General features: G+C 50.4%; 1 protein-coding gene across 1 annotated transcript; it reads right to left on the bottom strand.

The window, feature by feature from the left end:
* Nucleotides 1-263: 263 nt before the first annotated feature.
* LOC147097743 (hepatic lectin-like) lies at nt 264-24701 on the bottom strand. Its single transcript, XM_085971800.1, has 7 exons — nt 24543-24701; nt 16847-16960; nt 15046-15120; nt 12293-12331; nt 9423-9574; nt 7106-7218; nt 264-691 (listed from the first exon to the last, which is right to left on the bottom strand). Exons 1-7 carry the CDS (start codon nt 24634-24636, stop codon nt 553-555), a joined length of 726 nt encoding a protein of 241 aa, XP_085827926.1. The 5' UTR covers nt 24637-24701; the 3' UTR covers nt 264-552.

Here is a 24701-nt window from a genome sequence, read left to right as displayed (position 1 = left end):
TGGAAGAGAGATAGTCTTAATGATCGGGCAGGGAAAGCTCGGAAAAACTTAGGGCAATTTTAACTTTACCTGCTCATCGGGAAATCGACGGGATTGGGTTGAACACTGGGTTTACAACCTGCCCGAGTCTACCCTCTGTTGAAGCCAATATTGGGCGCGGTGCAAAACCGGTGTTCCCGATCCCATGGGATTCCCTCCCGGAGAGTTAGGTTAAAATGACCTAGTCTAGTTCTGCTGCTCAAAAAAAAACACACACACGCAAAGGGAATTAATGCCGAGCGGTTTTATTATAACCTCTCAAATCTAATGAAGTGACAAATCGACTGGAAATACAACAGGAGTAACCCGGTCATGGGAGAGAGAGCAGAAAAAGAATTAAAATAAAGTAATATAACATTATTCTGGGTGTCTGGCCTCCGCTTGGCACAGTTGAGTTGAGCTGAGTTGAACGTAGTGCCCCCTCAACCTGGCACATTGTACTTATTTCAGGTACCAACAGGCAGTTCGGAAAATGTGCGTTTATTTGTATTTTCGAGACGCGCGGCAAGAATTTCATGCTGACTCTTCATTTTGCTCGCAAATCCAGGGGAATTCTAGGGTGCACGAGTTGTCGTTCCAGCTCCCTTTATCATCGATGTGGACACAGTCCTCGCCATACCTGGCATTGTTGGGTTCTCCGTTAGCCCAAAACCTTTAAACATAAAAGCCCACAGAGGTGACACTAAGTGTGACACTAGCAGATTGCTCCCCGGAAGTAATTTAACTCTAGAAGTAGCTACTTGCATTTATAGGGGGTGACATGAATCTTATCATTCATGTGGAAATGACTTATGAAATGATACTGGGCGGCCTGCTGGTGGCGCTGTCCAGGGAGAGTATAAATACTCGGGCACGGGCCCAGCTTGCTCAGGACATTCTTTAACAGGAACTAGTGAAGGACACAACTCGATCTCCATGTTGTAAAACAGTTAATTAAAGCTTTGTTTAATACTCAGACCAAGTGCCCAGTAGTTTTCTTACATCAGGGGGTCACAGTCTCAGGATAAGGGGTCAGCCATTTAGGACTGAGATGAGGAGGAATTTCTTCACTCAGGGGATTGTGAATCTTTGGAATTCTCTGCCCCAGAGGGCTGTGGAAGCTGAGTCATTGAGTAGATTCAAGACAGAGATCGATAGATTTTTGGACTCTCGGGGAATCGAGGGATGTGGGGATCGGGCGGGAAAGTGGAGTTGAGGTCGAAGATCAGCCATGATCTTATTGAATGACGGAGCAGGCTCGAGGGGCCGTATGGCCGACTCCTGCTCCTAATTCTTATGCTCTTATGATCTTATACAGCACCTTTAATGCAGTAATACGTCCCAAGGTGCTTCACAGGAGCGTAATCAGACACAAATGGCCGCGGTGATGTGCTCACGTCTCTGGAGTGGGGCTGGAACCCATAAGTCACCCTAGTTGCCTAAGCACTGAGGCCCAGAATTTGGGTCAGGTAGCACCCGGTTTTCAGGCACTGCGCCGCCCACCATAATGGGTAAGGACAAACCGGGGGCGTCCTTTACCCGCGCCGGAAGCAGGCATTCGGCCCTTTGCATGTGGAAAGAAACCGCCTAACGTTTGCCTGAGGTCCCCTCTCCGACCTCGCTTTGGCCTGAGGCGTGAGTGTTGCTGCCTTATTCGGGCCACGGAGAGCATCACAGCACAGAGCTGGACCTTGTCCTGAACAGAGGTTCACGCCTGCACACTTCGCAGTGGGAGGCCCTGCACAACAATCAGGAACTCCGGTCTGATTTGTTTACCCTTCCTTAGTCCCGTCTTAGAATGATACTTAAGTTGGTGCACAAGATGCACTGCAGCAACTCGCCAAGGCTTCTTCGACAGCGCCTCCCAAACCCGCGAACTCTACCACCTAGAAGGACAAGGGCAGTAGGCGCATGGGAACACCACCACCTCCAACTTCCCCTCCAAGTCACACATCATCCTGACCTGGAAGTATATCGGCCGTTCCTTCATCGTCGCTGGGTCAAAATCCTGGAACCCCCTCCCTAACAGCACTGTGGGAGCACCTTCACCGCACGGACTGCAGCGGTTCAAGAAGGCAGCTCACCACCACCTTCTCGAGGGCAATTAGGGATGGGCAATAAATGCTGGCCTTGCCCACATCCCGTGAATGAGAGAGGGACATTCAAGAAGTTGAAGGCAAGGAGTACTGACATGAATCAGTCATTCATGAAAGAAAGACTTATGAAATAATACTGAGCGGCCTGTGGGTGGCGCTGTCCAGGGAGAGTATAACTACTCGGGCACGGACCCAGCTTGCACAGGACATTCTTAACAGGAACTAGTGAAGGACACAACTAGACCTCCATGTTGTAAAACAGTTGATTAAAGCTTTGTTTAACGCTTAGACCAAGTGCCTAGTAGTTTTCTTACGTCAAGTACTTTGGATACTAAGTGGCTCAAGGGATATGGGGATAGTGCGGGAAGGTGAAGATGAGGTAGAAGATCAGCCATGATCTTATTGAATGACGGAGCAGGCTTGAAGGGCCGAATGGCCTACTCCTGCTCCTATTTCTTATGTTCTTATGAGTATAGTTGTAGAGGACTAAACGGTGAGGAAAGACTGCATCTACCCTCCCTTCGTCGCACCATTGGTGGCTGCGCCTTCTGCCATCTAGGCTCTACGCTTTGGAAACCCCTTCCTAAACCTATCTGCCGCTGCACCTCCCTCCCCCCTGACCAAGCTTTCAGCCACCCTTCCTAATATCTCCTTCATAGGCTTGCTAACTACCATTTGTGAAGCACCTTTGGATTTTTTCAACGTTGAAGGCACTATGTACACAGCACAGGCCAGAACATGTGGAGTGGAGGACAAGTAGCAGAATGGGAGAAGGGGTTAAAGGTAGCTACTCAGATTGGCAAAAGGTGGGAAGCAGTGTTCCAGAAGGATCGGTGCTGGGACCTCTATTGTTCACCATTCACATAAACAATTTGGACTCGGGAATCAGAAGTACAATTTCAAAATTTGTAGATGACACCAAATTGGGGGGAGTAGTTAATACAGAGGAGGACAGCGACAAAATACAGGAAGACATTAATAAACTTGCAGAATGGGCGTGTAATTGGCAAATGAACTTCAATATAAATAAGTGTGAGGTGGTACATTTTGGTAGGAAGGCTAAGGAGGCCACATACTGCTTGGAAAACCAGTGTCTAACTGGGGTAGAGGAGCCGAGGGATCTGGGGGTACAGATAGATGAGTTGACAGCACAAATAGAAATAAATGGGTATGATCTGATAGCCATTATAGAGACGTGGTTGCAAGGTGACCAAGGCTGGGAACTGAATATTCAGGGGTATTTGCTATTTCACAAGGACAGGCAGAAAGGAAAAGGAGGTGGTGTAGCTCTGTTAATAAGTGATGAGTTCAGTGCAGTAATGGGAAATGTTATTGACCTGGAAGATCAAGACGTAGAATCAGTTTGGGTGGAGATAAGAAATATTAAGGGTAAGAAGTCACTGGTGGCAGTGGTCTACAGGCCCCCAAACGGTAGTCACACTGTAGGACAGAGTATAAATCAAGAAATAATAGAGGCTTGTAAGAAAGGTATGGCTATAATCATGGGAGATTTTAATCCTCATATTGATTGGACAAAGCAAATTGGCAAAGGTAGACTTGAGGAAGAGTTCTTAGAGTGTATGTGGGATGGTTTCTTGGAACAATACATTGTGGAACCAACCAGGGAGAAGACTATTTTAGATCTGGTAATGTGTAACGAGGCTGGATTAATTAATGATCTCGAAGTGAAGGATCCTCTTGGGAAGAGTGATCATAGCACGGTAGAATTTCAAATTCAGTTTGAGGGTGAGAAAGCTCGGTCTCAAACTAGTGTCCTGAACTTAAACAAAGGTAATTACAAAGGTATGAAGGCAGACTTGGTTAAAGTGGACTGGGAAAATATATTACAGGGTAAGACTGTAGAAAAGCAGTGACAAACATTTAAGCTGATATTTCATAACTCTCAGCAAAGATATATTCCAGTGAGAAAGAAAGACTCTAAGAGAAGGATGAACCATCCGTGGCTAACTGAGGAAGTAAAGGATGGTATCAAATTGAAAACAAAGGCATACAATGTTGCGAAGAATAGTGGAAGGCCAGAGGATTGGGAAATTTTTAAAAACCAGCAAAGGACGACTAAAAAAATGATAAAGAGAGAAGATAGCTTATGAGAGTAAGCTAGCAAGAAATATAAAAACAGGCAGTAAGAGCTTCTACAGGTATATAAAAAGGAAGAGAGTAGCTAAAGTAAATGTTGGTCCCTTAGAGGATGAGTCTGGGGAATTAATAATGGGAAACAGGGAAATGGTGGAGACTTTGAACAAATATTTTGTATCAGTCTTCACGGTAGAAGACACTAAAAGCATCCCAATAATGGATAATCAAGGGGCTATTGGGGTGGGGGTGGGGAACTTAAAACAATCACTATCACTAGAGAGAAAGTACTAGGCAAACTAAAGGTGGACAAGTCCCCTGGACCCGATGTCTTGCATCCTAGGGTCTTAAAAGAGGTGGCTGCAGAGATAGTGGATGCATTGCTTGTAATCTACCAAAATTCCCTGGATTCTAGAAAGGTCCCAGCGGATTGGAAAACCGCAAATGTAACGCCCCCTATTTAAGAAAGGAGGGAGACAGAAAGCAGGAAACTATAGACCAGTTAGCCTAACATCTGTCGTTGGGAAAATGCTGGAGTCCATCATTAAGGAAGTGATAGCAGGACATTTAGAAAATCATAATATAGTCAAGCAGAGTCAGCATGGTTTTGTGAAAGGGAAATCACGTTTGACAAATTTGCTGGAGTTCTTTGAGGATGTAACGAGCAGGGTGGATAAAGGGGAACCAGTAGATGTCGTGTATTTGGATTTCCAGAAGGTATTCGATAAGGTGCCACATAAAAGATTACTGCACAAGATAAGAGCTCACGGGGTTGGGGGTAATATATTAGCATGGATAGAGAATTGGCTAACTAACAGAAAACAGAGTCGGGATAAATGGGTCTATTTCAGGTTGGCAAACTGTAACTAGTGGGGTGCCACAGGGATCAGTGCTGGGGCCTCAACTATTTACAATCTATATTAATGACTTGGATGAAGGGACCAGGTGTAATGTAACCAAATTTGCTGATGATACAAAGATAAATGGGAAAGCAAATTGTGTGGAGGATGCAAAGAATCTCCAAAGAGATATAGATAGGCTAAGTGAGTGGGCAAAAATCTGGCAGATGGAGCACAATGTGGGAAAATGCGAGGTTATCCACTTTGGTAGGAAAAATAAAAAAGCAAATTATTATTTAAATGGGGAGAGATTACAAAATGCTGCGGTACAGAGGGATCTGGGGGTCCTCGTACATGAAACACAAAAAGTTAGCATGCAGGTACAGCAAGTAATTAGGAAGGCAAATGGGATGTTGGCCTTTATTGCAAAGGGAATGGAGTATAAAAGTAGGGAAGTCCTGCTACAACTGTACAGGGCGTTGGTGAGACCACACCTGGAGTACTGCGTACAGTTTTGGTCTCCTTATTTAAGGAAGGATATACTTGCATTGGAGGCAGTTCAGAGAAGGTTCACGAGGTTGATTCCGGAGATGAAGGGCTTGTCTTATGAGGAAAGGTTGAGCAGGTTGGGCCTATACTCATTGGAGTTTAGAAGAATGAGAGGGGATCTTATTGAAACATATAAGATTCTGAAGGGGCTTCACTGGGTAGATGCAGAGAGGATGTTTCCCCTCGTGGGGGAATCTAGAACTAGGGGGGCGTCAGTTCAGAATAAGGAGGCGCCCATTTAAATCGGAAATGATGAGGAATTTCTTCTCTCAGAGGGTCGTGAATCTTTGGAATTCTCTTCCCCAGAGAGCTGTGGAGGCGGAGTCAGTGAATATATTTAAGGTGGAGATAGACAGATTTTTGAACGGTAAGGGAGTCGAGGGTTATGGGGAGCAGGCAGGGAAGTGGAGTTGAGGCCAAGATCAGATCACAGAAACATAGAAGATAGGAGCAGGAGTAGTCCATTCGGCCCCTCAAGCCTGTTCCGCCATTTAATAAGATCATGGCTGATCATCCAAATTCAGTACCCTGTCCCTGCCTTCTCCCCATATCCCTTGATCCCTTTAGCCTTAAGAAATATATCTAACTCCTTCTTGAATATATTTAATGAATTGGCCTCAACTGCCTTCTGTGGTAGAGAATTCCACAGGTTCACCACTCTCTGGGTGAAGAAATTCCTCCTCATATCGGTCCTAAATGGCTTACCCCTTATCCTCAGCCATGATCTCATTGAATGGCGGAGCAGGCTCGAGGGGCCGAATGACCTACTCCTGCTCCTAGGTCTTATGTTATACACAAATCACTAAAAGTAGCGACGCAGGTTAATAAGACCATTAAAAAACCCAAACAATGCACTGGGGTTTATTTCTAGAGGGGTAGAATTGAAAAGCAGAGAAGTGATGTTAAACTTGTATCGAGCTTTGGTTAGACCACACTTGGAGCACTGTGCACAACTCAGGTCTCCTTATTATAAAAAGGATATCGAGGCACCAGAGACGGTGCAAACAAGATTTACTAGAATGATACCAGAATGGAGAGGTAATAACTACCAGGAAAGATCGAACAGGCTGGGGCTCTTCTTTATAGAAAGGAGAAGACTGAGGGGTGACCTGATAGAGGTCTTTAAGACAATGAAAGAGTTTGACAGGGTAGAGAGAAGATTCTTCCAGTTGTAGGGGAGACCAGAGCTAAATATAAGATAGTCACTAATAAATCCAATAGGGAATTCAGGAGAAACTTCTTTACCCAGAGAGTGGTGAGAATGTGGAACTCGCTACCACAGGGAGTGGTTGAAGCGAACAGCACAGATGGTATTTAAGGGGAAGCTCGATAAACACATGAGGGAGAAAGGAATAGAGGGATATGTTGATAAGGTGAGATGAAGAGGGGCGGGAGGAGGCTGGTGTGGAGCATAAACACCGGCACGGACCAGTTGGGCCGAATGGCCAGTTTCTGTGCTGTACATTCTCTGTAATATAAATGCAAGTTGGTTGTTGTAGTTTTACTCACGTTGGTGTTAAACTATAATTCGTGCTGTCCACCCAGTGCCAGTGTCCTTCAATGGATTCATCGCTCAGCCCGATCCAGTACCTGTTAGACTTTGCCGCTCTCTTCATAAAATTCTGTAAAAAGATTAAAAATCAAGAGTGAGAGTAAGAGAAAGTAGCAATCCTTTCACGGCCAGACTATTAAAACAACAACAACAACAACTTGTATTTATATAGCACCTCATGTGTTTATCGAGCTTCCCCTTAAATACCATCTATACTATTCGCCTCAACCACTCCCTGTGGTAGCGAGTTCCACATTCTCACCACTCTCTGGGTAAAGATGTTTCTCCTGAATTCCCGATTGGATTTATTAGTGACCGTCTTATATTTAGCTCTGGTCTCCCCTACAACTGGAAGCATCTTCTCTCTACCCTGTCAAATTCTTTCATTATCTTAAAGGGTCATCGACCTGAAACGTTAACTCGGTTTCTCTCTCCACAGATGCTGCCTGACCTGCTGAGCATTTCCAGCATTTTCTGTTTTTATTTCAGATTTCCAGCATCCGCAGTATTTTGCTTTTGTACAGATGTAGTTGCAGGATGGGACGTGTCAAAGCAGCTCCTCGCAGGCAGGGACTGTCAATACTCCTACTTCAGAAATACTTACAGAGGTTAGTTATCATCCTTTGAATAATGACTCATTTACAAAAAGGCACGAGCTTATCAATCATCCTTACTCTCCCAGGCACCTGTTCATTTCCCCACAAGTATAAGCAGAAAACCCTGGAAATGGCACTGGAGCAGAAACCCAGAAGCTCAGGTTCCAATCGTGGCCAGTTGTGAAATCGAATTTCAACTCATCTGCACATTTGGACACGGGCACCAGAAGCCTAAACTACAAAAGCTGCCCGATTGACGTCATAACCCAGCTGGTTCATCCATGGAGAAGGAAAGAAGGAACTTACATTTCTATAGCCTTTCACAACCTCGGGACATCCCAAACAGCTTTACAGCCGATGAAGTACTTTTTGAAGTGTAGGAAATGTGGGAAATGCAGCAGCCAATTTGCACACAGCAAGCTCCCACACACAGCAATGAGATAATGAGCAGATAATCTGTTTCTTAAATGACATTGGTTGAGGGATAAATATTGGCCAGGACACTGGGGAGATCTCCTCATCTCTTCTTCAAAATAGTGCCAGGGGACCTTTTACGTCCACCTGAGGGAGCAGACTGGGCCTCGGTTTAACATCTCATCCGAACAATGGCACCTCCGACAGTGCAGCGCTCCCTCAGTACTGCCCCTCCGACAGTGTGGCGATCCCTCAGTACTGCCCCTCCGACAGTGCAGCGCTCCCTCAGTACTGCCCCTCCGACAGTGCAGCGCTCCCTCAGTACTACCCCTCCGACAGTGCAGCACTCCCTCAGTACTGCCCCTCCGACAGTGCAGCGCTCCCTCAGTACTGCCCCTCCGACAGTGCGGCGCTCTCTCAGTACTACCCCTCCGACAGTGCAGCGCTCCCTCAGCACTGCCCCTCCGACAGTGCAGTGCTCCCTCAGTACTGCCCCTCCGACAGTGCAGCACTCCCTCAGCACTGCCCCTCAGACAGTGTGGTGCTCCCTCAGTACTGACCCTCCGACAGTGCGGCGCTCCCTCAGTACTGCCCCTCCGACAGTGCAGCACTCCCTCAGCACTGCCCCTCAGACAGTATGGTGCTCCCTCAGTACTGCCCCTCCGACAGTGCGGCGCTCCCTCAGTACTGCCCCTCCGACAGTGCGGCGCTCCCTCAGTACTGCCCCTCCGACAGTGCAGCACTCCCTCAGTACTGCCACTCCGACAGTGCGGCGCTCCCTCAGTACTGCCCCTCCGACAGTGAAGCACTCCCTCAGCACTGTCCCTCCGACAGTGCGGCGCTCCCTCAGTACTGCCCCTCCGACAGTGCGGCGCTCCCTCAGTACTGCCCCTCCGACAGTGCGGCGCTCCCTCAGTACTGCCCCTCCGACAGTGCGGCGCTCCCTCAGTACTGCCCCTCCGACAGTGCGGCGCTCCCTCAGTACTGCCCCTCCGACAGTGCCGCGCTCCCTCAGTACTGCCCCTCCGACAGTGCCGCGCTCCCTCAGTACTGCCCCTCCGACAGTGCGGCGCTCCCTCAGTACGGCACATGGAGCATCAGCCTAGATTTTTACACCCAGGTCTCTGGAGTGGGACTATTTAGAGGCGTGATGTGCTACCTTCTGAGCCACTGCTGATACCACCACCCTTCCGGGCAGGGAACCTGCCACCACTAGTGTTTCCACATGTCATACAAATAAATCATCTAACTTATACACCCCTACCTGCTCCAAAATGCTGTTGATCACAAGCAGGTGTGAATTCTTCAAGGAGCATAGCTGTTTTGCCTTTTGCCAGGTGCCTTTTCTGATTGAAAGATAATAACAGGCCTGATTGAACTGAAGCCAGTCACTGGGACACTGGTGACAGGAGCACCCTGAAGAGAAGGGAGAAACGAAAATGAAAGGAAAAATCAAGCACTCTCCTGGGCTGGAGAATTACCCTCCCTTGATAGTTGAGAGAATAAAGGTATAAACTGTCCAGGCAGCCCCAGGTATAACTAGGAGCAGGAGTCGGCCATTCGGCCCCTCAAGCCTGCTCCGCCATTCAATAAGATCATGGCTGATCTTCGACCTCAACTCCACTTTCCCGCCCGATCTCCATATCCCTTAATTCCCCTAGAGTCCAAAAATCTATCGATCTCAGCCTTGAATATACTCAAAGACTCAGCATTCACAGCCCTCTGGGGTAGAGAATTCCAAAGATTCACAACCCTCTGAGTGAAGAAATTCCTCCTCATCTCAGTCTTAAATGGCCGATCCCTTATCCTGAGACTATGCCCCCTAGTTCTAGACTCTCCAGCCAGGAGAAACAATCTCTCAGCATCTACCCTGTCAATCCCCCTCAGAATCTTATCTGTTTGGGTCTAAATCACTTAGCATTCTGGACAATAGGGCTGTTGCATTCTCTTTGTTTCAGCCCAGGGAGCTCCGGAAGACACATTAACCCAGTCTAACCACTTTGAGTTAGCCAATCACAGCTTTCTCTTGTGTATTGGACCCTTTGGGCGGGGAATTTTGCACACAGCCCTTGCAAGGCAGAACGGCAGGGACCTCACCAGGTATAAAGATAGATGCTGAGAAGCTATCTCTCTCTCTTACTTCGCTGGACCACAGGTGAGCAGGGTGTTCTGACTCCTCAACAAGGCAGCCTAGCAGGAGTTTGGGGTGGTGATTTGAGGGTAATTGCTAAGATTGTTTAAATAACATTGTAGTCATTTTATCCCTCGTTTTCGCCGTCTGCAACCCCGTTATATAGTTTTAATGTAATTACTGTGTTCGTGTGGTATAGTTTATTCTTTGGATTGTAGTTTATTTAGGTAATAAAACTTGATTTTTTTCTCTCATCCAAACCACTTGTTCCGTTTTAATATCATTAATTATAAGTTCCTCCACTCAGAACTAGAGGAGGGGTAGCGATTCGGAACCGCTGTTTGTAAATTGGTTTTATTGGAATTGGTCTGGTGCAGGCAAAGGCTGCGAGACCAGGAAAATTACCTTAAACCAGTTTAAAGAAGCCCCCAACCCTTACAATTGTAGTAAGACTTCCTTACTCTTATACTCCAACTCCCTTGCAATAAAGGCCAACATGCCATTTGCCTTCCTAATTGCTTACTGTACCTGCATGCTGATTCTCTGTGTTTCTTGTGGCAGCGAGTTCCACATTCTCACCACTCTCTGGGTAAACCAGTTTCTCCTGAAATCCCTATTAGATTTATTAGAACTTATATTTATGGCCCCTAATTCTCGTCTCCACCCACAAGTGGAAACATCTTCCCTATATCTGCTCTATTGAAACCCTGCCTAATTTTAAAGACCTCCATTCGGTCACCCCTCAGCCTTCTCTTCTCTAGCGAGAAGAGGAAAATTAATAAAGAATAATGATTGTAGAAAATAACCAATTGTAAATGATAAAAACACAAAGGGCTAGATTTTCATTGAGGAGGCGGGTAGGAGGTGGGACTACAACTTTTGGGGTTGTAGTCCCGCCTCCATCGAGTTGTGGCCAACCCACGCGATTTTCACTTGATTGACCTTGTTGAGCCCGCCCAGTGGGCTCAGCAGGCCAATTAAGGGCCACACGGCAACAGGTGATGTCACAGATTGACATTTCATTTGTCAAAAGCTTTTGACAGATGAAATATCAGCGTTTGACAGCTCTTTGAAGCTGTCAAACACTGACAATCTGTACACTAAGTTAATTCCTTCCTCTCAGGCTGATTTAGAGATCTCTCCAGAACAGGAAGCTGAGTGCTGCAGCTTTTGACAGCTCGCGGCCATTCTGCTTTCTGTGCCGGTGAGATGAGGGACTCCCGAGACCTGAAGGGAGGAAGGCTGTAAAGGTAAGTAAAGGTTAGTAGAACTTCTTTAAACACTTTACACAGACCAAACACACTTACCTCTGCACTCATGCACCCATCACTCACCTGAACACCGGACATCTCGAACCCTCCAAGCCCTTCAGCCCGACGGTCCGCCTCGCTAACTTGGCGTGGTTTGGAGCCGTCGGGAATCCCACACTTCAGGAATAAAAATAGGGATTAGGCTAAAAACTGCCTGTTAATAGGCAATTAATTGGCACTAATCCCCTTCCCGCCTCGGGGAGGCGGGTCCCAGTGCAGGTCGGGTATCCGCCTCCTTTGAAACTGGCATGGAGGCGGGATGGGTTCGTGCCCCCCGATTTCGAGATTTTAACCCCCCAGACGCCTCCAATCCCGCCTCCATGGCCCAATGAAAATCCTGCCCAAAGACTTAAAACTCGACCCACTGGGTACTTTATTCGATTTTGAGTTTGGCTTCCCACAACATTCCCAGCGAGGGGCGACCCGAGCTCCAGCTCGGAATTCTGGGTTGACATCCAGCGGGATCCTCGCGTCCGGTGGGTGTGGATGACCCGTTACCCCCCCACCCCACGTTGTATAGGTTGTGGGAATCCATGAAACCCTCCCTCTGTATAGGACTAACCCGCCGATCAACTGGGATAAAGACTCTTCCGAGGGGAAGAGTGTGAAAATAAACAGCAACCAAGAGACACAATTAGTTCACAGGTTGAAGGGTTCACAACTTACCTTTCTTCATTACCTTAGAAAGCTCACCTGATATATTGCTGTGGCTTCTCTCTACTTCTTCAGACACTACAAAGCAATGAAAAGTTGAAACATTAACCGGCAGAGCTCCTGCAGTCTTGCTTATAGTAGGTTTTGGCAGGCACTGTTCATAAGGGCAAGAGCATCAATGCCTATAACACACGGTGTATTATTCTGCTGCTAATAGGGGGAGCGCTACATGTTCTGGCCTGTGCCCTTAAGGCCGTAAGAGCTAATTGCTGCAGACAGGCACATCCTGAGGTCAAGTAGAGGCTAATTGCTCTTAGGCAGGTCCCGAGGTGAATTTGAGCCTATTTTCTTTTGCTGGTTAAATTACGAGGACAGGTTGCACAGACTCGGCTCGTATTCCCTCGAGTTTAGAAGATTAAGGGGTGGATCTACTTGAGGTGTTTAAGATGATTAAAGGAGTTGATAGGGTGGAGAGACAGAAACTATTTCCCCTGGTGTGGGGGGAGGCCAGAACAAGGGGGCATCACCTTAAAATTAGAGCCAGGCCGTTCAGGGGTGATGTCAGGAAGCACTTCGTCACACGTACAATAGCAAAATACTGCAGATGCTGGAAATCCAAAATAACAACAGAAAATGCTGGAAAAACTCAGCAGGCCAGGGCAACATCCGTGGAGAGAAAATAAAGTCGACGTTTCGGGTCAAAACCCTTTTTCAAAACTGGAAAGGAAATAAAATAGATCGAAGGCAGGGCTGCGATAGAACAAAAGAAGTAAAGAGACATTAAGAGGTATTCAAAACCAGACGAGATGGCGATAGGACAGTGGAGACAAAAGACGGCTCAGATTAGGTGTGAAGTGTCGAGGAACAGCACCTCATCTTCCGATTAGGCACTTTGCAGCCTTCCGGACTCAATATCGAGTTCACCAATTTCAGATCATAACCTCGGCCCCTATTACATTTTTACTTATATTTTTTATCCACCCCTTTGTTTTGGTTTTTCCCTCCCTCCCCCCCCTTTCCTTTTTTTTCTCTCTCCCACATGGCAGCCGTCTCTCATTCTGCCAGAACATTTCACACCTAATCTAGAGCCGTCTTTTGTCTCCACTAGTCCCATCACCATCTCGTCTGGTTTTGAATACCTCTTAATGTCTCTTCACTTCTCTTGTTCTCTCCCAGCCCTGCCTTTCGACCTATTTCATTTCCTTTCCAGTTTTGAAAAAGGGTTTCGACCCGAAACGTCGACTCTAATTTCTCTCCACGGACGTTGCCTGGCCTGCTGAGTTTTTCCAGCATTTTCTGTTGTTATTTAGCACTTCTTCACACAAAGGGTAGTGGAAATCTGGAACTCTCTCCCCGAAAAAGCTGCTGAAGCTGGGGGTCAAATGAAAATTTAAAAACTGGGATTGATAGATTTTTGTTAGGCAAGGTTGTTAAAGGCTACAGAACCAAGGCGGGTCGATGGAGTTAAGATACAGATCAGCCGTGATCGAACTGAATGGCGGAACAGGCTCGAGGGGCCTCCTCCTGTTCCTATCTTCCTAAATACCCAGTGTTGGAGAGCTAGGTCCGGCGTCACCTGTTACTTCGAACCATACTAGGCTTACCACATGTCATGTCTCAAATTACTCATATACTGGATCCCAAAATGCTATTTTCTGAAAGAATTCTATCTAATTTTCTTTTGAATGAATCAATACAAACTGCTTCTACCGTCTCCCTCAGGAGTCTTTTCCATAGATAACGTGCAGCCTCTATTTAAGTTTTTTTTACATAGAATTACACAGAATTTACAGCACAGAAATAGGCCTTTCGGCCCAACCAGTCCATGCCGGTGTTTATGTTTCACTCGAGCCTCCTCCCATCTTTCCTCATCTCAACCCATCAGCATAACCCTCTATTCCTTTCTCCCTCATGTGTTTATCCAGCTTCCCCTTAAATGCATCTATACTATTCGCCTCGACCACTCCCTGTGGTAGCGAGTTCCACATTCTCACCACTCGCTGGGTAAAGAGGTTTCTCCTGAATTCCTTATTGGATTTCTTAAATCTTACAGCACAGTGGCATAGTGGTTAGCACTGTTGCCTCACAGCGCCAGGGACCCGGGTTCGAATCCGGCCTTGGGTGACTGTCTGTGTGGAGTTTGCACATTCTCCCCGTGTTTGCGTGGGTTTCCTCCGGGTGCTCCGGTTTCCTCCCACAGTCCAAAGATGTGCGGGTTAGGTTGATTGGCTATGATAAATTGACCCTTAGTGTTAGGGGGATTAAATACGTGGGGTTACGGGGATCAGGTGGGATATGTGTCGGTGCAGGCTCGATGGGCCGAAATGGCCTCTATCTGCACTGTGGGGTTTCTGTGATTCTGTGAGTAACAGGCCATTCGGCCCAACTGGCCTGTGCTGGTGTTTATGCTCCACGCGAGCCTCCTCCCACCCTGCCCCCATATCCCTCTATTCCCTTCTCCCTCGTGTATGCATCAAGCCTCCCCTTTCAATACATCAATGATCTCTGCTTCTCAACTACTCCATGCGGCAGCGAGTTCCACGTTCTCGCCACTCTCTCTGTAAGGAAATTCCTCCTAAATTCTTTATTTGATTTGTTAGTGACTAACACTGGTCTCCCCCACAAGTGGAAACAGTCTCTCCACACCCACCCTATCAAACCCCCTCGTAATTTTAAAGACCTCTATCAGGTCATCCCCTCAGTCCTGTCTTTTCCAGATTTTTCAAGGAGATTGGAATGCCCACTTCAAAGTGTAACTGAAGATAAAATGCCTGCGGTTCTGGCACGCTCACCGTTGTTTTTGAACTGAGCAAGATCCATCAGTAAGTTCCCTCGCAGTTCCTTCATTTCTGTGTATATCCCTGAAACTGAGAGACAAGAGATTAAGCAAGGGGACGTACGGTGGACCTGGCTCCCACCAGGGACCACTGAGACCTTTCCTTATATAAGAACATAAGAAATAGGAGCAGGAGTCGGCCATTCGGCCCCTCGAGCCTGCCCCGCCATTCAATAAGATCATGGCTGATCTGATCTTGGCCTCAACTCCACTTCCCGCCCGCTCCCCATAACCCTCGACTCCCCTGTTGCTCAAATATCTGTCTCTCCGCCTTGAATATATTCAATGACCCAACCTCCACAGCTCTCTGGGGAAGAGAATTCCAAAGATTCACGACCCTCAGAGAAGAAATTCCTCCTCATTTCCGATTTAAATGGGCGACCCCTTATTCTGAAACTATGCCCCCCAGTTCCAGATTCCCCCACGAGGGGACAACATCCTCCCTCCATCTACCCTGTCAAGCCCCTTCAGAATCTTATATGTTTCAATAAGATCCCCTCTCATTCTTCTAAACTCCAATGAGTATAGGCCCAACCTGCTCAACCTTTCTTCATAAGACAACCCCTTCATCTCCGGAATCAACCGAGTGAACCTTCTCTGAACTGCCTCCAATGCAAGTATATCCTTCCTTAAATAAGGAGACCAAAACTGTACGCAGTACACAAGGTGTGGTCTCACCAACGCCCTGTACAGTTGTAGCAGGACTTCCCTACTTTTATACTCCATTCCCCTTGCAATAAAGGCCAACATCCCATTTGCCTTCCTAATTACTTGCTGCTAACTTTTTGTGTTTCATGTACGAGGACCCCCAGATCCCTCTGTACCGCAGACAAACGCACAATTGGTAGAAGCAGTGGGCGATGGTGTATTAGCAATGTTTGAGCAATAAGGTATTATTGTACCTTATATTTGTTCCTTGCCACAGCTAGTGGGTGGCCTGCTTAGCACTTTGATATGGCAACATCACACCATGCCATAGCAGAATGTGAGCGCATTTAAAAAGATATAAAGGGAAGTTATGCTAAACCTTTCTAAATCACTGGTTCGGTCCTGGAGCACAACACTTTGGGAGGGAGATCAAGGCCTTGGAGAGGGTGTAGAGCAGATTTATTAGAATGGTACCAGGAGGTGAGAGACTTCAGTTATGTGGAGAGACTAGAGAAGCTAGACTAGAGATACTTAAGAAGGGGGATAGAACTTCAGCTTAACATCGGTGGTCGGAAAAATAATGGAATCCCGACTAAAGGAGAAAATAGAAGAACATCTAGAAACCAAAAATATGATAATGAATAGTCAACATGGATTTCAAAAGGGAAAATCTTGCTTGACCAACCTTGTTGAATTTTTTGAAGAGGTAACAGAGAGAGTAGACAAGGGTAATGCAGTAGATGTAATTTATCTGGATTTTCAAAAGGCCTTCGATAAGGTACCCCATAATAGACTGATGAACAATGTCAGAGAATGCAGAGTCAGGGGATAAGTAGCGGAATGGATTGCTGGCTGGCTTCAGGACAGAAAGCAGAGAGTGGGGTAAAGGGTTAACGATTCAGACTTTGGAATCAAAAACACAATTTCAAAATTTGCAGATGACACCAAATTGTGGGTGAGGGTAGTCAATACTGAGGAGGACTGAAACAAGTTACAGGATGACATTAATAAACTTGCAGAATGGGCATAAAATTGGCAAATGAAGCTCGGCACTGCACCAGGGAGTGGATTCGCCCGCACGATCTGAGCGGTTCAAACACTGCACTTACTTTTCACTGCCCCCACGACCAGAAGCAGCAGCGTGAAGAAGACACAGAGACCCAGGAGGCCAAGGATGAGTAGCAGGACATTCCTTCTTCTGTCATGCTCCACCTTCGGCCTTGCTGAAAGACAATAGGATGATATTCCGATTAGTGAAAGCACCGTGTGGTTAGATTACAGACAGTCCGAGACATGAGCACTCCACCCTGAACTGCCCGATCTTTCTTAATCCCAACTTTGTTGAGGTACCGCGGCAAACGTGGGAGTCGAGACCAGAGCTATTGAAAACACAACTGCTTTATTCCAACCACATGACAAACAGGAACTAGAAAAGCCCGCGCATCCACTTAAATACTTCCCAGACAGGAAGTGCTCCCGGCAGCCTGTCCCTGTGGGAAACAAGTTGCTGGAGGAAAGGGCACCCGGCTGGGGGCTTCTGCTTAGACTGTCTGTGCCGCCGTGAGCGGATTATGTCCAGTGGTGGCGTGTCGCCACAGAGCTCCCCCCAGAATCCGCTTAGGAGGAGTGGACGAGTCGTGACGGTGGTCTAATGGTTCTGCCGCAGCGGCTCTGGGTGGTCGCCGGTCTGGTTGGTTGGGTCGGGCGGTTCGCCGCCGGCTGTGCTGGCTTGCCGGGGGGACAGCCTCTAGTTGGAGGCTGGGCCACGGGGACCTGTTCCCCTGGTTCTGTGTGTGCTGGTTTGAGCCGGTCGATGGAGACTGTCTCGACCCTGTCGCCGAGTCGCAGCTTGAAGACCTTGTCCCCGGTTTGTAGTACCTCGTACGGACCGTCGTACGGGGGTCGCAGGGGCCCGCGGTGCGCGTCGTGTCGCACGAAGACGAAGCGCGCCTGCTGTAAATTTGGCGGGACGTGAGGTGCGAGTTCGCCGTGTCGGTTGACCGGAAGTGGGGCGAACTGCTGAGCGGAAGAGAAAGAGTCGAGCCGCTGCTGTTCGGCCGACCAAGGCTTGGTAGGCTCCGGAAGGAATTCGCCTGGGACGCGCAGCGGTTGTCCATAGACTAACTCCGCTGCCGAGGACTGGAGGTCTTCCTTGACCGCGGTGCGTAGGCCGAGTAGCACCCACGGTAGGCGGTCAGTCCAGGTACTGTCCTGCAGGCCGGCGCGGAGTGAGGCCTTGAGTGACCTGTGGAAGCGTTCACAAAGTCCGTTGGCCTGCGGGTGGTACGCCGTGGTGCGGTGGAGCGTCACCCCGAGGTTGCGTGCTGTGGCCGTCCAGAGTTCGGAGGTGAACTGGGCGCCTCTGTCGGAGGTTATGTCGGCCGGTACGCCGAACCTCGCAACCCAGGTGTTAACGAACGCCCTGGCGATGTCGGCTGTGGTGGTGGAGGTCAGCGGCACTGCCTCAGGCCAGCGTGTGTAGTGGTCGACCATCGTGAGGAGATAAGTTTGGCCTTGCGATGGCGGCAGGGGACCGACGATGTCGACGTGTACGTGGTTGAAGCGGCGGCTGGGTACCTCGAAGTCTCCCAGGGGTGCTTTGGTGTGCAGCTGTACCTTAGCCCGTTGGCAGGCGAGGCAGGAGGTGGCCCAAGTCCGAACATCTCTGCTGAGGCCGCGCCAGACGAAGCGCTTGGAGAGGAGTTTGACGGATGCGCGGGAACCCGGGTGAGAGAGCCCGTGGAGCGCGTCGAAGACGCGGCGGCGCCAGGTCTCAGGGACGACCGGCCTGGGTTGGCCGAGTGAGACGTCGCACGTGACTGCCGTGGCTTCGGGCCCGTGCGCGACCTTGGCTAGGCGTAGCCCTGGCAGGCTGGTAGCCGCCGAGAGGAGGTCTGGGTCCGTGAGCTGGGCCGCTGCTAGTTGTGCGTAGTCGACCGCGAGGTGATTCGCACAGACGGCGGGACGGGAAAGGCAGTCGGCGACCACGTTGTCTCTACCGGAGACGTGCTGAATGTCCGTAGTAAACTCGGAGGTGGCCGCGAGCTGGCGTTGCTGCCTAGCGGACCAGGGTTCGGTGTGCTTGGCCATCGCATATGTGAGTGGCTTGTGGTCCACATACGCGGTGAAGGGGCGGCCTTCCAGGAGGAACCTGAAATGGCGGACCGACAGGTGGAGTGCGAGAAGCTCGCGGTCGAAAGTGGAGTATTTGACCTCCGGGGGGCGCAGTTGGCGGCTGTAGAAGGCAAGTGGCTGCCACGCGCCATTGACCCACTGCTCGAACACGGCCCCGACCGCGTGGTCGGAGGCGGCGGTGGTGAGCGTGACCCGGGCATCGGCCCTCGGGTGCGCGAGCAGAGTGGCGTCGGCGAGCGCGTTTTTGGCGGCGTCGAAGGCGGCTGCCGTGTCAGTGGTCCAGGCTACGTCCATCTTGCCGGATTTTCCTCGGAGGGAGTCGTATAGGGGCTTCATGAGGGCTGCGGCTCTGGGGATGAACCTGTTGTAGAAGTTCACCATCCCGAGGAACTCCTGGAGGCCCTTGATGGTTGTGGGGCGGGGGAATTGCTGGACGGCCTGCACCTTGTTGGGCAGGGGGACGGCCCCAGCAGGGGTGATGTGGTGACCGAGAAAATCGATCTCGGTTAGGCCGAATTGGCACTTCGCCGGGCTGAGGATGAGCCCGTGTTGGGCTAGGCGCCCGAACAGGATGCGAAGGTGTTCGAGGTGTTCCTGTTTGGAGGAGCTGGCCACGAGAATGTCATCTAGATAGACGAATAGGAAGTTCAGGTCCCGGGGGACTGAGTCCATAAGGCGCTGGAAAGCCTGTGCTGCATTCTTGAGGCCGAAGGGCATCCTCAGGAACTCGAACAGGCCGAATGGGGTGATGACGGCCGTTTTGGGGATGTCCGCGGGGTGTACGGGGACTTGGTGGTAACCGCGCACCAGGTCGACTTTGGAAAAGACGGTTCGTCCGGCCAGTCGGGCCGAGAAGTCCTGGATGTGTGGCACCGGGTATCGATCGGGGGTGGTGGCGTCGTTGAGGCGGCGGTAGTCCCCGCAAGGGCGCCAGCCTCCGCCGGGCTTGGGGGCGATGTGGAGGGGCGAGGCCCAAGGGCTGCTGGAGCGGCGGATGATGCCGAGTTGTTCCATGGTGGTGAACTCAGCCCGCGCGATTTGCAGCTTGGCCGGGTTGAGTCTGCGGGCGTGGGCAGAAACTGGGGGGCCGGTGGTGGGGATATAGTGTTCCACACCGTGCTTGGCGGCTTTGGCCGAAAAGGTCGGGTTAGTGAGTGCGGGAAACTCAGCTAGGAGTGCCGAGTAGTCGTCCGTGGCTCTGGCGAGGCAGTAGGTCGTCAGGCCGGCCGAACGGGCCGGGGTAAAGGCGCCGGGGATGGGGGCCATAGTGTTGATGTCGACGAGGCGGTGCCTCGGAATGTCGACAAGGAGGCCGTGGGCGCGTAGGAAGTCGGCGCCGATGAGTGGGCAGAGGACCTTGGCTGTGAGGAACTCCCAGCAGTAGCGGCGGCCCGCGAGGTCGAGCGTGACCATGCGGGTGCCATATGTGCGGATTTCAGAGCCGTTGGCTGCAGCCAGTGTGATACCCCGTGTGCCGCGTTGGATCTCGAGGGCGGAGGCGGGGGTGATGCTGTGCTGGGCCCCTGTGTCGCACAGAAATCGGCGGTTGGTTCTGTCGTCAGTGACGTGCAGTAGGGGCTCCTTCTGCCCCGCGGCCATCGCGGGGGCCGGTGCGGGGGGGGGTTTGAAGGTACACGGTGGCGTGCAGCGTTGAGCCCTAGCGCCAAAACGGGTGTGGTAGTAGCAGTGACCCGGAGTGGTAGGGCGGTCGGGCCTAGCGGCCCGGGAAGACCGCGTGGTCATTGCCGTGAGGTCGGGCGCGACGTCGCGAGCGGCCTGTGCAGAGAGCAGCCGGTCGGCCTTTTCGGCTATATCATTCAGGTCCGTGGAGTCAGACTCCACAATGAGCGGGCGGATGCTGGCGGGGAGCTGCCGAATGAAAAGCGTGCGAAAAAGTGCGCCGGGATTTTTGTCGTCTGAGAGGGACAGCATGTGGGAAAGCAGGTCTGATGGTGAAGCGTCACCAAGGCCGGGGAGGTCCAGGAATTGGCAGTGGCGCTGGTAAGAGGACATTTGAAATTTTTTAAGTAGCGCAGCCTTCAGATGTTCGTACTTGCCATCCATTGGTGGATTCTGCAGCGCTGCCCAAACCTTGGGGACTGTAGCATAGGTGAGTGAGGCGACGAGGTAGTCGTACTTCGTGGCGTCGACTGTAATGCCTTTCAGCCGGAATCTGGACTCAGCTTGAACGAACCAGGCTTCGGCGAGGTTCTCCCAAAAGTCTGGTAATTTAACCGTGACTGCGTTTGTATCCGCCATGCTAGCTTAGGATTCGTCCTGAGCGTCAGGGTCACCAGTGTTGAGATACCGCGGCAAACGTGGGAGTCGAGACCAGAGCTATTGAAAACACAACTGCTTTATTCTAACCACATGACAAACAGGAACTAGAAAAGCCCGCGCATCCACTTAAATACTTCCCAGACAGGAAGTGCTCCCGGCAGCCTGTCCCTGCGGGAAACAAGTTGCTGGAGGAAAGGGCCCCCGGCTGGGGGCTTCTGCTTAGACTGTCTGTGCCGCCGTGAGCGGATTATGTCCAGTGGTGGCGTGTCGCCACAACTTCACTATTTCATGAGTCCTGTGCGATGTACGTAAGGGGGCAGGGGGCAGGGGAGGGAGGGCTAGGGTCGCCAGCCCTCCAGGACTGTCCTGGAGGCTCCAGGAATTAGAGATCAATCTCCTGGACACCACTGCGAGCAACTCAACATCATCGGGGCATTAAAAACAATGTCTTCTCTTTTTCATTTTCTTCGAACGCTTTTATAGATTAGTTATTGAAATACTGAAGATTGGGGAAAAGGGCTGTTTGACCGGCCGGGAGTGTTTGGAGGAGGGCGGTCATGTGAGGAAATCTTTAAGAATAGGTCCAACCAGTGTTGGCAATGGTAGGAAGGGTGGACATGTCTAGTCACGGCACTCCGGCCATCACGGTGTGGGGCAGGCTTGATGATCCAGCTGCTCTTTCCCTGCCCGCCAATTTCGTATGTTGGTAACTGTCCATCTCCGTAAGCTCCAACTGCCCTCATTATCAGGGGCCTGGTACATTTCAGGCAGAATCTATCCAGCTTCCTATATCTTTGTAGAATTGCAGATAGACAAACTTGCATTTCTGTAGCGCCTTCCACAATCTCAGGACGTCCCAAAGCGCTTTACAGCCAATGAAGTCGTTTTTGGAAGTTTTGTAGGAAAAGCAGCAGCCAATTTGTGCATAGCAAGCTCCCACAAACCGCAATGTGATAATGATGATGTTTGAATGATAAATGTTGGCCAGGACACCAGGAAGAACTCCCCTGCTCTTCTTCGAAATAGTACCATGGGATCTTTTACATCCACCTGAGAGGGTAGACGAGGCCTTGGTTTAACATCTGAAAGACGGCACCTCCGACAGTGCGGCGCTCCCTCAGTACTGCCCCTCCGACAGTGCGGCGCTCCCTCAGTACTGCCCCTCCGACAGTGCGGCGCTCCCTCAGTACTGCCCCTCCGACAGTGCGGCGCTCCCTCAGTACTGCCCCTCCGACAGTACTGCCCCTCCGACAGTGTGGCGCTCCCTCAGTACTGCCCCTCCGACAGTGCGGCATTTCCCTCAGTGCTGACTCTCCGACAGTGCGGCACTCCCTCGGTACTGCCCCTCCGACAGTGCGGCGCTCCCTCAGTACTGCCCCTCCGACAGTGCAGCGCTCCCTCAGCACTGTTCCTCCAACAGTGCAGCACTTCCTCAGTACTGCCCCTCCGACAGTGCGGCGCTCCCTCAGTACTGCCCCTCCGACAGTGCGGCGCTCCCTCAGTAATGCCCCTCTGACAGTGCGGCGCTCCCTCAGTACTGCCCCTCCGACAGTGCGGCGCTCCCTCAGTACTGCCCCTCCGACAGTGCGGCGCTCCCTCAGTAATGCCCCTCCGACAGTGCGGCGCTCCCTCAGTACTGCCCCTCCGACAGTGCGGCGCTCCCTCAGTAATGCCCCTCCGACAGTGCGGCGCTCCCTCAGTAATGCCCCTCCGACAGTGCAGCACTCCCTCAGCACTGCTCTGGGAGTGTCAGCCTAGATTTTTGTGCTCGAGTCTCTGGAGTGGGACTTGAACCCACAACCTTCATGACATCAGAGACGAGGGTGCTGCCCACCGAGCCACGGGCTGACACCAGTTCCCCCACTGGCTCAGGGCGGAAGGTTACTGCTGTAAACCATACGGGTCTCTGGTCTCACGTGAGTGATCTGATCTCAGGCGGGGCATCAATTGGGTCTCAGCAAAGAAATCACTCCTGATCGTTCTTATTTTCATTCTATCAGGAGAACAGGTCGATCGGTCATTCACCTCATTGCTGCTTGTGGGAGCTTGCTGTGTGCAAGGTCCTGCCACATTTGCCTACATAACAGTCACGGCAATTCAAAGTTGCCCACTCGTGTGAAGAGCCCTGAGATGTGATAACGCACTGTATGAATGCAAAGTGTTTGGTTAAAGGAAAGGAGAAAGAAAGAGGGACGAAGGCAAGGAACTGAAGGAAGGGTGGAAGAGGAGAGATGGAATGAAAGAAAAGAATTGCTGGACAAATAAGTTAATCTGATTCATGAGCAGCTAACGTTACGCTTCTAAATCCAGCTGTTTCATCAATGACCTTCCCTCCATCATAAGGTCAGAAGTGGGGATGTTCGCTGATGATTGCACACTGTTCAGCACCATTCGAGACTCGTCAGATACTGACGCAGTCCGTGTCCATATGCAGCAAGACCTGGACAACATTCAGACTTGGGCTGACAAGTGGCAAGTAACATTCGCACCACACAAGTGCCAGGCAATGACCATCTCCAACAAGCGAGACTCTAACCATCTCCCCTTGACATTCAATGGCATTACCATCGCTGAATCCCCCACTATCAACATCCTGGGGGTTACCATTGATCAGAAACTGAACTGGACCAGCCAGATAAATACTGTGGCTACAAGAGCAGGCCAGAGGCTGGGAATTCTGCGGCGAGTGTCTCACCTCCTGACTCCCCAAAGCCTTTCCATCATCTACAAGGCACAAGTCAGGAGTGTGATGGAATACTATCCACTTGCCTGGATGAGTGCAGCTCCAACAACACTCAAGAAGCTCGACACCATTCAGGATAAAGCAGCCCGCTTGATTGGCACTCCATCCACCACCTTCAACATTCACTCCCTCCACCACTGGCGCACTGTGGCTGCAGTGTGTACCATCTACAAGATGCACTGCAGCAACTCGCCAAATCTCCTTCAACAGCACCTTCCAAACCCGCGACCTCTACCACTTAGAAGGACAAGGGCAGCAGACACATGGGAACATCACCACCTACAAGTTCCCCTCCAAGCCACAAACCATCCTGACTTGGACCTGTATCGCCGTTCCTTCACTGTCGCTGGGCCAAAATCCTGGAACTCCCTTCCTAACAGCATTGTGGGTGTACCTACACCATATGGACTGCAGCGGTTCAAGAAGGCGGCTCACCACCATCTTCTCAAGGGCAATTAGGGATGGGCACTAAATGCAGGCCTAGCCAGCGACGCCCACATCCCATCAATGAATTAAAAAAAAAAATCAGGAGAATATTTGGAAAATATTTCATTCGAGCTTATGGCTTCCTGATAGTCACTCCACAAGAGCTCCTATTTCCCTGCTCTTGCTGTCTCACATCCCCCACTTTGTAACCCAGCAGATACCTTCATCTTCGTGGGTCTTCCCTTCATCTTCCTTTCCTTGCTGCTCCGCCACAGAAAACGATTCCACATTTTCGTAGATGCTCAGCTGGGACATGCTGCCGGGCCTTGAGCTGTGATTTGGGGCTGAGAGATCCCGTACTACTCGCTCTGATACTGCGG

This window comes from Somniosus microcephalus, chromosome 31, assembly GCF_052327205.1.
Source record: "Somniosus microcephalus isolate GS21.2 chromosome 31, FLI_Smic_1.0, whole genome shotgun sequence".
In the NCBI taxonomy this organism is placed as follows: domain Eukaryota; kingdom Metazoa; phylum Chordata; class Chondrichthyes; order Squaliformes; family Somniosidae; genus Somniosus; species Somniosus microcephalus.
The sequence above is the reverse complement of the archived record's forward strand: the minus strand, read 5'-3'. Positions and strand labels throughout refer to the sequence as shown.

What these genes read in the sequence shown, in the direction of transcription:
- LOC147097743 (XM_085971800.1), bottom strand. Translation starts at nt 24,636, where the DNA reads ATGTCCCAGCTGAGCATCTACGAAAATGTGGAATCGTTTTCTGTGGCG. An exon ending in TGCTCAGTTCAAAAACAACG is followed by an intron (nt 12,332 to 15,045) that starts GTGAGCGTGCCA and finishes ATTGCTTTGTAG; the next exon opens with TGTCTGAAGAAGTAGAGAGA. An exon ending in AATTATAGTTTAACACCAAC is followed by an intron (nt 692 to 7,105) that starts GTGAGTAAAACT and finishes TTATGTTTAAAG; the next exon opens with GTTTTGGGCTAACGGAGAAC.